At 40.4% G+C, this 14,988-nt stretch overlaps 1 protein-coding gene and 1 long non-coding RNA gene across 2 annotated transcripts in view; one reads left to right on the top strand and one right to left on the bottom strand.

Moving 5' to 3' along the window:
* Positions 1 to 14,988, bottom strand: part of CPD (carboxypeptidase D) — a 126,477-nt gene that overhangs the window by 27,008 nt on the left and 84,481 nt on the right. The window contains exon 8 of the mRNA XM_037810846.1: positions 4,885 to 4,994. Within this exon, the coding sequence (XP_037666774.1) occupies positions 4,885 to 4,994 (110 nt within the window). The remainder of the gene's footprint in view (positions 1 to 4,884; positions 4,995 to 14,988) is intronic.
* The window catches only part of LOC119515001, a 107,628-nt gene that overhangs the window by 88,543 nt on the left and 4,097 nt on the right, over positions 1 to 14,988 (top strand). The window lies entirely within an intron of this gene.

Below are 14,988 nucleotides of genomic sequence, written 5' to 3'. Positions count from 1 at the left end.
TTTATATCCTGTGCCATGCTCTTGTTGTTTGTCTTTAGTTCTTTGATTAATTGCTCCAAGTACTGTGTCTCCTCTGATCTTATGATTTGGGTGTTTAGGTTTGGGTTCTCCATATCGCGTGGTTTTATCATATGCTTTAAAATTTTCTGTTGTTTTTGGCCTCTTGGCATTTGCTTTACTTGATAGGGTTCTTTCAGGATATGAAAAACACAAATCTCCAATTTGTCAGATCTACAGCTTGGTGGCGTACACTTTCTCTAACTAGCCAGCAGCCTCGAGTCACCTATTCCCCTCAAGTCAGTTCTCCCCAACTTTGTCTTTGTGGTGTGTGGGAGTGTGATTCTTGTGGGGTTTAATTGGTGCACCAAGTTTGGATGTGTTGTTGGTGCTGCCCACCCTGAATGTGGGGCATGTGTCTGAATGGTTAGGGAGGCAGGGTAGCTTTAATAATCAAACCTCCCAGGTGTTCCCGGAGATTTAAGGCTGTTCCAAGAGTCTAAGCCTTCATTTCAGTCTTGCCACAGATTGTCTCTGCCACTGACCCACAAGTCCTTGGTATTGGCGTAGGGTCCCTGGGATTTCCGCACGGGTCCTCCTTCCCAGCTATGCTCTTCCAGGACCTCTGCTGAGGGAAGGCTGTGCCACGTTACAAGTGCGCACCGGCCCTCTAGGGAAGCCTGGGGCCGCTGGGCCGTGCAGGGGAGTTCCCAGCCTGCTGCAAAGATGGCTGAATGGGGCATGTTAATTTCCCCCTTTTCGCACAGCTCCGCCTTCCCAGCTCTGCAACAATTAGCTGTGGATGCACTAAAGGCCACTGTCCACAGCCAATATTGTGGCGTGTGTGCGGTGTTGCAGGAAACATTCCCTGTCACACTTGGCGCAACTCTGGGCTGTGGCTCCGGCCTGGGCAGGAGCGTTCCCAGCCCGCCGGGAAGATGGCCACAAGGGGTGCGGTTTCTTTCTCCTTTTGGCTCCCCTCTGCCCTCCTGGCTCCGAGACAATTAGCAGCGGGTGCAGGATGGGCAATCTTCCATGCCAGATAATGAGGTGTTCGCAAGGCCCGCTCCTGCCACGCTTCACTGTGCGGTTCTCGCTGCCATATCCGCAGCCGCTCCCGGGGTTTTTTTTTTTTTTTAAAAAGAACTAGTCTGTCTCCAAATGCCAGCCCACGGTTTCCCCATACCACAGCACGGCCGCTGGACTTTCAGCCTGCTCACTCACTCGTTTCAGAATGCAGACTCCTGGTTTCACCAAATGCACGGTCCCTGTGGATTTAGCAGACCTTGATCAGCTGGTGCATCGCTGAAACTGGTGTTCTGGGTCACTTTCTGGTTTTTATCTAGTATTTTTCACGGAGGTGTTTCTTTGCCCTGTCTCACCTAGCCGCCATCTTAGGTTCTTCCCCAGTGTTCTTTTTTTTTACTTTAATTGTTCTTTTTCACTTTAATCTTTATTATTACTTTTGTGTGTGTGGTAATGAAAATGTTCAAAAATTAATTTTGATGATGAACACACAACTATATAATGGTACTATGAACAACTGAATGTATGCTCTGTATGACTGCATGGTATGTGAATATGTCTTGATAAAAATGAATTAAAAAACAAAAACAAAAACTAAGGTCATGAAATTTTCCCCTTATGTTTTCTTCCATGAATTTAATGGTGATAGCTCTCATGTTTAAGTCCTTGATCCATTCTGAGTCAGTTTTGTATATGGTGTGAGATAGGGATCCAACTTCATTTTATTGCACATGATTATTCAATTATCCCAGCACCATCTGTTGAAGAGACTATTCCTCCCCCCTTCAATGCACTGGCACCCTTGCTGGAAATCAGTTGGCCATAAATTTGTGGGTTTATTTCTAGAGTCTTAAATCTATTCCATTAGTTCGCATGTCTATCTTATGCCAATACCACAGTTTTGATTACCATAACTTTGAAATAAGTTTTGAAATCAGGAAGTATGAGTCCCCCAACTTTCTTCATTTTCAAGACTGTTTTAGCTATTCGGAGGCTTCTTGCAATTCCATATTAAATTGAGGATCAGCTTTCCCGTTTCTGCAAAAAAGACTGCTAAAATTTTGAAAGGGATTCTGTTTAATCTGTAGACTGTTTGGGATCATATGGATAACTTAACAATATTAAGTCTTCCAATCCATGAACATGAAATGTTTTTCCATTTATTAAGGTCTTCTTTAATTTTTTCAAGGGTGTTTTGTAGTTTTCAATGTATAAATCTTTCACCTCCTTGGTTAAATTTATTCCTAGATATTTTATTCCTTTCACTGCTATTATGAGTCCTTTGGTTTTATACACTTTTCTTCTATATTACAGAATTATATATATCCCCTTGTTTCTTCTTTTCCCCATCATCACCCAAGGGCACTTCTTCATTCCTTTTTGCCTTTTTTCCTCCTCCAGAAGCTATGCATTTGGAAGAATATCATTTTAATCTGTCCTTTTAAATCTGTGCCTATGCCTTTAATCACGTAAAGCCCTTTAGATTGTGTGTACTATGAAATCTCTTCCCTGTATTCCATGTTCTCATCAGTCCAGTTCCTTTTTTTGTTATTTTCAGATGTAGAGTATATTTAATCTTTTTGGTGGTCATTCCAAATCACTCTTAGGCATGCCCCTTCATAAGCCTTCCTCTTCTGTCTTCCCCAGAGCTTTTCTTGTTCTGCTTTTTCTCACCACAGTGCCTTCAGGTTGGGGAAAAGTGGGGTGGGTGTATGATAGACCATATAGGGATTTGTTAGTTTTTTTCTTTTTACTCACAGTTATTTTGCAGTTTCAGAATTTTCTGTAATGCTGAGGGTGTGGTTTTGTGAAGAATTTTATCACTGTCAAGTTATTTGGGGAGTTTGATTACTACATAGCTGTCACTGTCTTTAGCTACTTGGAAGTCTCCCAATACTATCTGCTCTTGAGAAGTATGGAAGTATGAAGATGAAGAAACTTGTAATGATAGCTTTACATGGGTTTATTAAGGTCAATGCAAGAGTATTTTAAGGTAAGCTACCTGTTGGCCAAGAGAAAAGAGGCTGTGAATGAAGAGTGAGGATTTCAATTATTTCAATTATAAAAATTCCCGTTTACAACAGAAAATATGAAGACATAAAATTCCAGAGGATTCAGTGGGATTCAAGAAAATAGACAATATGGGTAAGACAAATAAACAATAATTGAGAAGACAGAATCTGAAATGAACTCATATCAGAGTATTCAAAGACCTATTATTTTAGTTCAACACAAAGTGATCTGCTGAGAGTAAGAGGGTTAGAATTAGGATTAGGAGCTCAGGTACAGAATAAAAGTTTAGGATCACCATGGTGAAAAATGAGTCAGTAAGTCAAGTAGAAATACAAGAAATGTTGCCAAGTAGGACTGAGGGCTCAGCTGAGGTTAGAGAGTACACATTTTGTAGTATAGCCAAATGTCATGACTGTGGTACTTTTATGGGATATACTTAGAATATGGGATAGAAAAGAAAGGTGGTGGTAATTGCTGGAGATTGGACACTGGCAACACTGGCAACACTGGCAACACTGGCAAGGCAAATATATCAAAAAGGTGTAAAAGATCCTAAGAGGAAGTGAGAATATCACTGAAAGATATTGCCATGGGTCCAGGCTGGGTAGAAAAGTAAATCAAATCAAAAGGGTCCAAGACACCAAAGAGGATGAAAAAGCAGAACCATGGGAATGGATACAGAATATGATGGGGATAAGTACAAATCTGATCACTTTTGATTTTATTGATTCAGACAGTGTCCCACTCTTCTATCATCCCTCCAAAAATGGTGTGCTCAAACAGAAGACACTATCCCCCTTTGAAATGAAATAAATAGATGTACTTCCCCATTAGAACTCCGAACAATCTCTCAAGGTTCATCTGTAGACAATGAGGGAATGGGAAAAGTGGAGTGACAGAAGGTTGTGGCTGGAGAGCACAGAGTTATAGTAATAATCTTCATTATCTACAATCAATACTAAAGTCACAGACTGGGTCAGTGAAAAGTAGCAAAACTGAAATTAAGAAGCCTGGTTCTCAAGCCCCAACTTTTAATATGTTTTCTAAGAACAATTTTTAAATTAAATTTTCACATATACACACATATACACATAAAGGTAACATTTCTGATTAAAGTAACCTACATTATAGAAAATTTAGAAAATACAGAAATTAGCTACTTGTTTTCTCTTGTACGTTATTATATTCATTGTAATAGCTCATTGCTAGAGATGGCTCTTCAATACCTTGGAACAGATGTTGACAATATTTTTTTTTTCTCTTAGGGGCCAGAGAGTAAATATTTTAGACTTCGTGAGCCATATAGTCTCTGTTGCAACTACTCAACTCCACCTTTTGAATCTATTGAGATGATCTCAGGGTTTTTCTTATTTAGTCTGTTAATCTGTTGAATTACACTGACTATCTTTCAAATGTTGAAAGAGAAAGCAGCCATAGGTAGTATGTAAAAGATTGGAAGTGGCTGTGTGTCAATAAACCTTTATTTACAAAAACAGATGGTGGGCTGGATTTAGCCCAGGAGTTGTAGTTTGTCAATGTCTACCCTAGACTACTTAATTAGGTTTATAACCTAAATATTTGTCAAGTGAAATAAACTGGCATGCATTATGTACTTAAGACTGTAGATGAAAATACATTACCTAAGCTTAAAGGCTAAAGGAGAAAGACATATGGTATGTTCAAAAGTGAAGTGGGGAAAACAGAAGAAAAGCCCTACGGCTGCCCTAGAGTATGTTGGAAGGCTTACTAAGAAGCACTTGAGCTGAGTCTTTAAGAACTTTTTTTTAGGACATATTTTTTTTTAAACAAAAGAATTCTGTATTATCTTATGTTTGAACATGGGCCTACCTTGGAGTAAGAAAGTGCTATTTGTTGAAACACAGCATCATCTGGTGATTTACTATATGTGGCAATTCCTTGTTCATCATCATCATAAGGGTAGTTAACCACCAATGAACCTACGAGGGAAAAGAGGAAAATGTGTCAGGTTATCTGTTTCAAAATGGATCATTAACATAAAGTAAGCTGCTCACAATATTGCCAGAAAAAGGAAATCAATAAAATTTACCAACGCTACAAACTAATTTCCTTAATAGAAAACCAAAATGGATAATTGAGAAAATAGCTGAAAATTAATGTCAACACCTAAGGGGTGCCATAACTGGAAAGGTCTAGGGAATTTATCTGAATTCACAGATATAATTTACATGTCAGAGATGATACCAGAAGCATGTAAGTTTAATTTAAACAACTTTATTTTTATAATATTTAGGATCAAAAAAAATTGAGTGACATTTGATACTTTTTCAGTAAAATTCATACATTTTTTAAGGTCATGGAGTTTTAAAGTAAAAAGGGACCCTTGAAATCCAACTAATTCATTGTCCTCGTTTTGCAGATGTGGAATCTAAAACATAGGGAGATTAAATTGTAAGAAAGGGTTAAGTTTAGCTTTCACATAAAGGCAATGTGGAGTAGGGAAAAAAGGAGGCTGAACAAGGCTGGCTCAAATGGGCTCTGTGGTTGGGAGGAGGGAAAGGGCCCTTGACATAAGCCTGTACAATTTAAAATCCCAAAGGCGGGTTAGTTAGCTCTCTCGGATAGACTCTCTGGAGTATCCAGCCAGTGGAGAAACAGGGGAGGGACTTGCATTAGGCCTGGAATATAAATTTTCACTGTGTTCTATTGTACAACACGCCTGCCATGTGTCTGGCTGTGCATCTGTTCTTGCAAGATGGTGAATAAATTCTTTTCTCCTCCACAACTGGGTGAGTGTTTTTAAGGTATAATGCTTGTTTCTAACAACTTGGGGGCTTGTCTGGGACCCGAAGCATCGAGGGAGACTCCCAGAACAGAAGAAGGGAAGGTGTGCCCCCGCTGTTTGAGCAGTCTTGGTCTCCGTGGCTGGGGGCCCGCCTCTGACTGCTGGCGAGACCCGCGATCAGACACTTAGGTCTGCTGGTAGTGGACAAGAAAAGGGAAAGGAAAAACGTGCCTCAACAGCAACCAGGTAACTCTATGCATAGACCAAGGTAAGAAAAAAAAAATATTAAATATTACCTTGGTGGCTGAAACATTCTAAGAGTCTGAGGCTGATCCTGAGGGTAAGACGCACAGACAAGACTCAGAATAGGGACATTCTGATGAGCCTAGAGCTGATCCTAAGGGAAAGATGTCCAGGCAAGACTCAGAATGGGGAATTGAGGAAGTCAGCTAGCCAGGAATAAAGAGAAGGGGGCACCTTTAGGGTCCCCTGGGAACATTCCTCTAAATAATCCATTGGGGAACATGTTAAAACATTGGGCTGAAAGTGATCGGACCAAGAGAAAAGATAAAAGAAAATGATCAAATATTGTTGTTACGTTTAGACAAAAGAAAGCATTTTGCTGCCAGATGTATTCTGGCCAAAATATGGGGCAGATAAGGGATGGCTCCGCGCTGACCTCGTGTGTTATATTAATAAAAATAAACCTTTTTCCAAGGTGGAATCTGACTGTGCCATGTGCTGGCTGCAGGGAAAGGAGAAACTAAAACCTGGGATAAGCATTCCCCTGCCTTATGTTTCCCCTCCCCCACTGGGGCAGGAACCATTGAAGCCTGGGGATTTGGTGAGACCAGTCTATGCCCCCAGGCAATCGGAGAGCCAGTCGATGCTGACTGCTCCAGTGGTTACAACCCACCAACAGTTAAGAAAAGAATTGAGGGATATCCAGAAGTTTCCATTTCTGAAGGCTCCTCAGGAAAGGAGGGTGAGAATCATCAATGAAGGACCCAGCAAGGCTAGCCGAATAACAATTAAATCAATTCTTAGACCCCAGTTTATGTAAATATCCCCTTTTAGGGAGAAGAAAGGGGAATGGCAAAGACGGCAGCTATGAGAGAAAGGGAGAGGCAGCATCTGCCCGGAATAAAATTGGCTGTACCCAAATCCCCAACAGAGTCATAGAAATTGAGGTCTGGAGTCAAGTGGTCTTGGGCTGGGAGAGAGGAGTGGTCCACACACATGGAAAGAGTGAGATTTCCCCGGAGGTCAAGGGTGGGCCTTCTGCCTCAATTCTCTGGAAGAGTTTCGCCACCCCAGACCCCAAAGAGGGTGGAGCACATTCCCAGGGAATTGGGGAGACCCTGGCCACCACCCCACTGTTCAGAGAGGGTAGAGCCTCTGCCCCAGAAAGGCAGAGTCCAGGTGGCACCTGATGTTTGAGGAGGGTGGGGCCGAAAAGGTGATCTCCCCAACATGTGGATATGTTGGAGTACTCACCCCAGAGTTTGGAGAGAAAAGGGCTGCCCCAAAAGCCTCTGGAAAGGATTGGAATCCCACTCTCTCAAGCCCCAAGGATATACTGTCATTCTGTTAATGACTCTCAGACTTGAAAAGGTCAGCTATATAAAGGGATTTTGGCCTAATATTCAGAAAAGATCCAGAAAATGGATGAATAGCTGGATAAGCCATTGGAGGAGATATTAAGACAGTCTACAAGGCAGGGAGGAAACAGACAGAGGGGAGATAGAGAAGTAATTGGGGCCAGTTTAAAAAAAAAAAAAAGAAGAAGAAAAAGGGGGGAATTTGTGGCATGGGGTTTGTGTGATTCTCTATTCGTACACTTAAGTAACGTGGGGCTGAATAGGTATTGGTGAATACATTTACATATTTCAGTGTATTGTGTAATTAAATCTAAGGCACATGGAAGTTGCATTTAAATTTCATTAATGTGTCTATCAGGGTGCACGGGAAGTTATATGCACATTTTCTAGGGCTGTATTTGAATGCATTCTGAGAGTTAAAAACTCACGTACCTAATGGAAGTTTGAGTTGTATGTTTATACAGGGATGTGGGATAACTGTATTTGTATATGTAATGAAAGCATGTAATATAATTATGTAGGAGTCTTTGGAGCTGTGGAAGTTTGTCAGTGCATAATTTAAGACTTGGCAGAAATTTCCTGTGTACTCACCTATAGTAAACTGGAGATATTTCTTTGTGTCTTTGTAGCATATACTAGTTTGTGTGTCCTCTAGAGCTGGGCAATTGTGTGCAGGTTCAAGATAGTGTGAAGAATGAGAAAGTGAGCAAGACCATGTAAAGGTTTTCTGCGTATATGTAACAGTAGTGTGTTGGCTATACATGCTTATAAATGGGCATAATGTGTGTGTGTTTTGTATGGTTATGGGTGGGTATATAAGTTATATATGTCTGTTTGTGTTCCAGATATATGGGACTGTGTGTTCTTGTGATAAGTAGCATGGTTTTGCTGATATATTTTGGGCAAAAGCAAAAGGTTCATACTCAAAGTGCAAGTAAATTATATGTACGTGTTTCTGTAAAAGGGATTGAGGTTCACTAAAGCTGAATAGAATAAACTTGGGAGAGTGAGTGGTGCATATTTCTTCCCAGCTCTCCATTTGGTGATACCAGGTTGCTAGCTTGAAATTGACTCTAGTGGGGATACAGACACCACATATATTGTCAAATGCTACACACCAAGGCTTGTCCTCCTCTCCCTGGAGAGTTTGTTTTTACTCATCTGACAACAAAACTTGTGTATGTGTCCAAGGCATACATATATGTGAATCAAGTATATTCAGGTGTACTAAAGACTGGATTTTGAGTGGGTATTTAAGAATGTTGAGCCTTTTCGTGTTCATTAACCTTGGGTTATTGTAAATTATTGTTGTCCATTAGTCTAATTGTTCCAGCCTTAAATGTTGGTAAATTCTTGCTGCTCTTCATGCAAATGAGTTCAGGAGAGTCTGTACCTAAAGGAGGTATTAGCAGGTTTACACCATGGGAGTCACTGGGGGGTACAAGCCATGTGTGATTTAGTACTTAGGCAATATGGAGGTGTAGGCCTTTATACAGTTGCTAAACAAATATGCGTATGGTGCATAATTTGTACACTGAAATGTCCCCAATAAGTCATTTAGGGACGCAGGGCAAGATGGCAGACTGGTGAGCTCTATGTTTTAGTTGCTCCTCCAGGAAAGTAGGTAGAAAGCCAGGAACTGCGTGGACTGGACACCACAGAGCAATCTGACTTTGGGCATACTTCACACAACACTCATGAAAATGTGGAACTGCTGAGATCAGTGAAATCTGTAAGTTTTTGTGGCCAGGGGACCCGCGCCCCTCCCTGCCAGGCTCAGTCCCGTGGGAGGAGGGGCCGTCAGCTCCAGGGAAGGAGAAGGGGAGAACTGCAGTGGGAGCCCTTATCGGAAACTCATTCTACTGATCCAAACTCCAACCATTGATAGACTGAGACTAGACACCAGAGAATCTGAGAGCAGCCAGCCCAGCAGAGAGGAGACAGACATAGAAAAAAACAGCACGAAAAACTCCAAAATCAAAGCGGAGGATTTTTGGAGTTCTGGTGAACATAGACAGGGGAAGGGCAGAGCTCAGGCCCTGAGGCTCATATGCAAATCCCGAAGAAAAGCTGATCTCTCTGCCCTGTGGACCTTTCCTTAATGGCCCTAATTGCTTTGTCTCTTAGCATTTCAATAACCCATTAGATCTGTGAGGAGGGCCCTTTCCATTTTTTTTTTTTAATCCTTTTTTCTTTTTCTAAAACAATTACTCTAAGAAGCCCAATACAGAAAGCTTCAAAGGCTTGCAATTTGGGCAGGTCAAGACAAGAGCACAACTAAGAGAGCTCTGAGACAAAAGGCAATAATCCAGTGGCTGAGAAAATTCACTAAACACCACAACTTCCCAAGAAAACGGGGGTGTCCGCTCACAGCCATCATCCTGGTGGACAAGAAACACTCCTGCCCATCGCCAGCCCCATAGCCCAGAGCTGCCCCAGACAACCCAGTGTGACGGAAGTGCTTCAAATAACAGGCAAACACCACAAAACTGGGTGTGGACATTAGCCTTCCCTGCAACCTCAGCTGATTGTCCCAGAGTTGGGAAGGTGGAGCAGTGTGAACTAACAAAGCCCCATTCAGCCATCATTTCAGCAGACTGGGAGCCTCCCTACACAGCTCAGCAGCCCAGAACCGCCCTGGGGGGACGGCACTCACCTCTGACATAGCATAGTCATCCCTCAACAGAGGACCAGGGGGTGCACAGCCTGGAAGAGGGGCCCACTCGCAAGTCTCAGGAGCCATACGCCAATACGAAGGACTTGTGGGTCAGTGGCAGAGACAAACTGTGGCAGGACTGAATTGAAGGATTACACGATTGCAGCAGCTTTAAAACTCTAGGATCACCAGGGAGATTTGATTGTTAGAGCCACCCCCCCTCCCTGACCGCCCAGAAACACGCCCCATATACAGGGTGGGCAACACCAACTACACACACAAGCTTGGTACACCAATTGGACCCCACAAGACTCACTCCCCCACTCACCACAAAGGCTAAGCAGGGGAGAACTGGCTTGTGGCGAACAGGTGGCTTGTGGATGTCACCTGCTGTTTACTTAGAGAAAGTGTACTCCACGAAGCTGTAGATCTGATAAATTAGAGATAAGGACTTCAATTGGTCTACAAATCCTAAAAGAACCCTATCAAGTTCAGCAGATACCAAGAGGCCAAAAACAACAGAAAATTATAAAGCATATGAAAAAACCAGACGATATGGATAACCCAAGCCCAAGCACCCAAATCAAAATACCAGAAGAGACACAGCACCTAGAGCAGCTCCTCAAAGAACTAAAGATGAACAGTGAGACCATAGTACGGGATACAAAGGATATCAAGAAGACCCTAGAAGAGCATAAAGAAGACATTTCAAGACTAAATAAAAAAATAGATGATCTTATGGAAATTAAAGAAACTGTTGACAAAATTAAAAAGATTCTGGACACTCATACTACAAGACTAGAGGAAGTTGAACAACGAATCAGTGACCTGGAGGATGACAGAATGGAAAATGAAAGCATCAAAGAAAGAATGGGGAAAAAAATTGAAAAAATCGAAACGGACCTCAGGGATATGACAGATAATATAAAACGTCCAAATATAAGACTCATTGGTGTTCCAGAAGGGGAAGAAAAGCGTAAAGGTCTAGGAAGAGTATTCAAAGAAATTGTTGGGGAAAACTTCCCAAATCTTCTAAACCACATAAATACACAAATCATAAATGCTCAGCGAACTCCAAATAGAATAAACCCAAATAAACCCATTCTGAGACATATTCTGATCACACTGTCAAACACGGAAGAGAAGGAGCAAGTTCTGAAAGCAGCAAGAGAAAAGCAATTCACCACATACAAAGGAAACAGCATAAGACTAAGTAGTGACTACTCAGCAGCCACCATGGAGGCGAGAAGGCAGTGGCACGATATATTTAAAATTCTGAGTGAGAAAAATTTCCAGCCAAGAATACTTTATCCAGCAAAGCTCTCCATCAAATTTGAGGGAGAGCTTAAATTTTTCACAGACAAACAAATGCTGGGAGAATTTGCTAACAAGAGACCTGCCCTACTGGAGATACTCAAGGGAGCCCTACAGACAGAGAAACAAAGAAAGGACAGAGAGACTTGGAGAAAAGTTCAGTACTAAAGAGATTCGGTATGGGTACAATAAAGGATATTAATAGAGAGGGGAAAAATATATATGACAAACATAAACCAAAGGATAAGATGGCTGATTCAAGAAATGCCTTCACGGTTAAAACGTTGAATGTAAATGGATTAAACGCCCCAATTAAAAGATATAGATTGGCAGAAGGGACCAAAAAAAATGAACCATCAATATGTTGCATACAAGAGACTCATCTTAGACACAGGGACACAAAGAAATTGAAAGTGAAAGGATGGAAAAAAATATTTCATGCCAGCTACAACCAAAAGAAAGCATGTGTAGCAATATTAATCTCAGATAAAATAGACTTTAAATGCAGGGATGTTTTGAGAGACAAAACATACTAATAAAAGGGGCAATGCAACAAGAAGAAATAACAATCGTAAATGTCTATGCACCCAATCGAGGTGCCACAAAATACATGAGAGAAACACTGGCAAAACTAAAGGAAGCAATTGATGTTTCCACAATAATTGTGGGAGACTTCAACACATCACATCTCTCCTATAGATAGATCAGACCAGAACAGAAGACGAATAAGGAAACTGAAAACCTAAACAACTTCATAAATGAATTAGATTTAACAGACATATACAGGACATTACATCCCAAATCACCAGGATACACATACTTTTCTAGTGCTCACGGAACTTTCTCCAGAATAGATCATATGCTGGGACATAAAACAAGCCTCAGTAAATTTAAAAAGATTGACATTATTCAAAGCACATTCTCTGACCACAATGGAATACAATTAGAAGTCAATAACCATCAGAGACTTAGAAAATTCACAAATACCTGGAGGTTAAACAACACACTCCTAAACAATCAGTGGGTTAAAGAAGAAATACCAAGAGAAATTGCTAAATATATAGAGACGAATGAAAATGAGAACACAACATACCAAAACCTATGGGGATGCAGCAAAAAGCAGTGCTAAGGGGGAAATTTATAGCACTAAACGCATATATTAAAAAGGAAGAAAGAGCCAAAATCAAAGAACTAATGGATCAACTGAAGAACCTAGGAAATGAACAGCAAACCAATCCTAAACCAAGTAGAAGAAAAGAAATAACAAGGATTAAAGCAGAAATAAATGACATAGAGAACAAAAAAACAATAGAGAGGATAAGTATCACCAAAAGTTGGTTCTTTGAGAAGATCAACAAGATTGACAAGCCCCTAGCTAGATTAACAAAATCAAAAAGAGAGAAGACCCATATAAACAAAATAATGAATGAAAAAGGTGACATAACTACAGATCCTGAAGAAATTAAAAAAATTATAAGACGATACTATGAACAACTGTATGGCAACAAACTGGATAATGTAGAGGAAATGGACAATTTCCTGGAAACATATGAACAACCTAGACTGACCAGAGAAGAAACAGAAGACCTCAACCCACACATCACAAGCAAAGAGATCCAATCAGTCATCAAAAATCTTCCCACAAATAAATGCCCAGGGCCAGATGGCTTCACAGGGGAATTCTACCAAACTTTCCAGAAAGAACTGACACCAATCTTACTCAAACTCTTTCGAAACATTGAAGAAAATGAAACACTACGTAACTCATTTTATGAAGCTAACATCAATCTAATACCAAAATGAGGCAAAGATGCTACAAAAAAGGAAAACTACCAGCCAATCTCCCTAATGAATATAGATGCAAAAATCCTCAACAAAATACTTGCAAATCAAATCCAAAGACACATTAAAAAAATCAGACACATTAAAAAAATCATATACCATGACCAAGTGGGGTTCATTCCAGGCATGCAAGGATGGTTCAACATAAGAAAATCAATCAATGTATTACAACACGTTAAAAATTCAAAAGGGAAAATCAGATGATCATCTCAATAGATGCTGAAAAAGCATTTGACAAAACCCAACATCCGTTTTTGACAAAAACACTTCAAAAGGTAGGAATTGAAGGAAACTTCCTCAATATGATAAAGAGCATATATGAAAAACCCACAGCCAGCATAGTACTCAATGGTGAGAGACTGAAAGCCTTCCCTCTAAGATCAGGAAGAAGACAAGGATGCCCGCTGTCACCACTGTTATTCAACATTGTGCTGGAAGTGCTAGCCACGGCAATCTGGCAAGTCAAAGAAATAAAAGGCATCCAAATTGGAAAAGAAGAAGTAAAACTGTCACTGTTTGCAGATGACATGATCTTATATCTAGAAAACCCTGAGAAATCGACGATACAGCTACTAGAGCTAATAAACAAATTTAGCAAAGTAGCAGGATACAAGATTGATGCACATAAGTCAGTAATGTTTCTATATGCTAGAAATGAACAAACTGAAGAGACACTCAAGAAAAAGATACTGTTTTCAATAGCAACTAAAAAAATCAAGTACCTAGGAATAAATTTAACCAAAGATGTAAAAGACCTATACAAAGAAAACTACATAACTCTACTAAAAGAAATAGAAGGGGACCTTAAAAGATGGAAAAATATTCCATGTTCATGGATAAGAAGGCTAAATGTCATTAAGATGTGAATTCTACCCAAACTCATCTACAGATTCAATGCAATCCCAATCAAAATTCCAACAACCTACTTTGCAGACTTGGAAAAGCTAGTTATCAAATTTATTTGGAAAGGGAAGATGCCTCGAATTGCTAAAGACACTCTAAAAATGAAAAACGAAGTGGGAGGACTTACACTCCCTGACTTTGAAGCTTATTATAAAGCCACAGTTGTCAAAACAGCATGGTACTGGCACAAAGATAGACATATAGATCAATGGAATCGAATTGAGAATTCAGAGATAGACCCTCAGATCTATGGCCGACTGATCTTTGATAAGGCCCCCAAAGTCACTGAACTGAATCATAATGGTCTTTTCAACAAATGGGGCTGGGAGAGTTGGATATCCATATCCAAAAGAATGAAAGAGGACCACTACCTCACCCCCTACACAAAAATTAACTCAAAATGGACCAAAGATCTCAATATAAAAGAAAGTACCATAAAACTCCTAGAAGATAATGTAGGAAAACATCTTCAAGACCTGGTATTAGGCGGCCACTTCCTAGACTTTACACCCAAAGCACAAGCAACAAAAGAAAAAACAGATAAATGGGAACTCCTCAAGCTTAGAAGTTTCTGCACCTCAAAGGAATTTCTCAAAAAGGTAAGGAGGCAGCCAACTCAATGGGAAAAAATTTTTGGAAACCATGTATCTGACAAAAGACTGATATCTTGCATATATAAAGAAATCCTACAACGCAATGACAGTAGTACAGACAGCCCAATTATAAAATGGGTAATGAAAAGACAGTTCTCTGAAGAGGAAATACAAATGGCCAAGAAACACATGAAAAAATGTTCAGCTTCACTAGCTATTAAAGAGATGCAAATTAAGACCACAATGAGATACCATCTAACACCGATTAGAATGGCTGCC

The sequence above is a fragment of the Choloepus didactylus genome, chromosome 18 (genome assembly GCF_015220235.1).
Source record: "Choloepus didactylus isolate mChoDid1 chromosome 18, mChoDid1.pri, whole genome shotgun sequence".
NCBI classification, from domain to species: Eukaryota; Metazoa; Chordata; class Mammalia; order Pilosa; family Megalonychidae; genus Choloepus; species Choloepus didactylus.
Note: the sequence above shows the minus strand (reverse complement) of the source record. Positions and strands in the feature narration are given on the sequence as shown.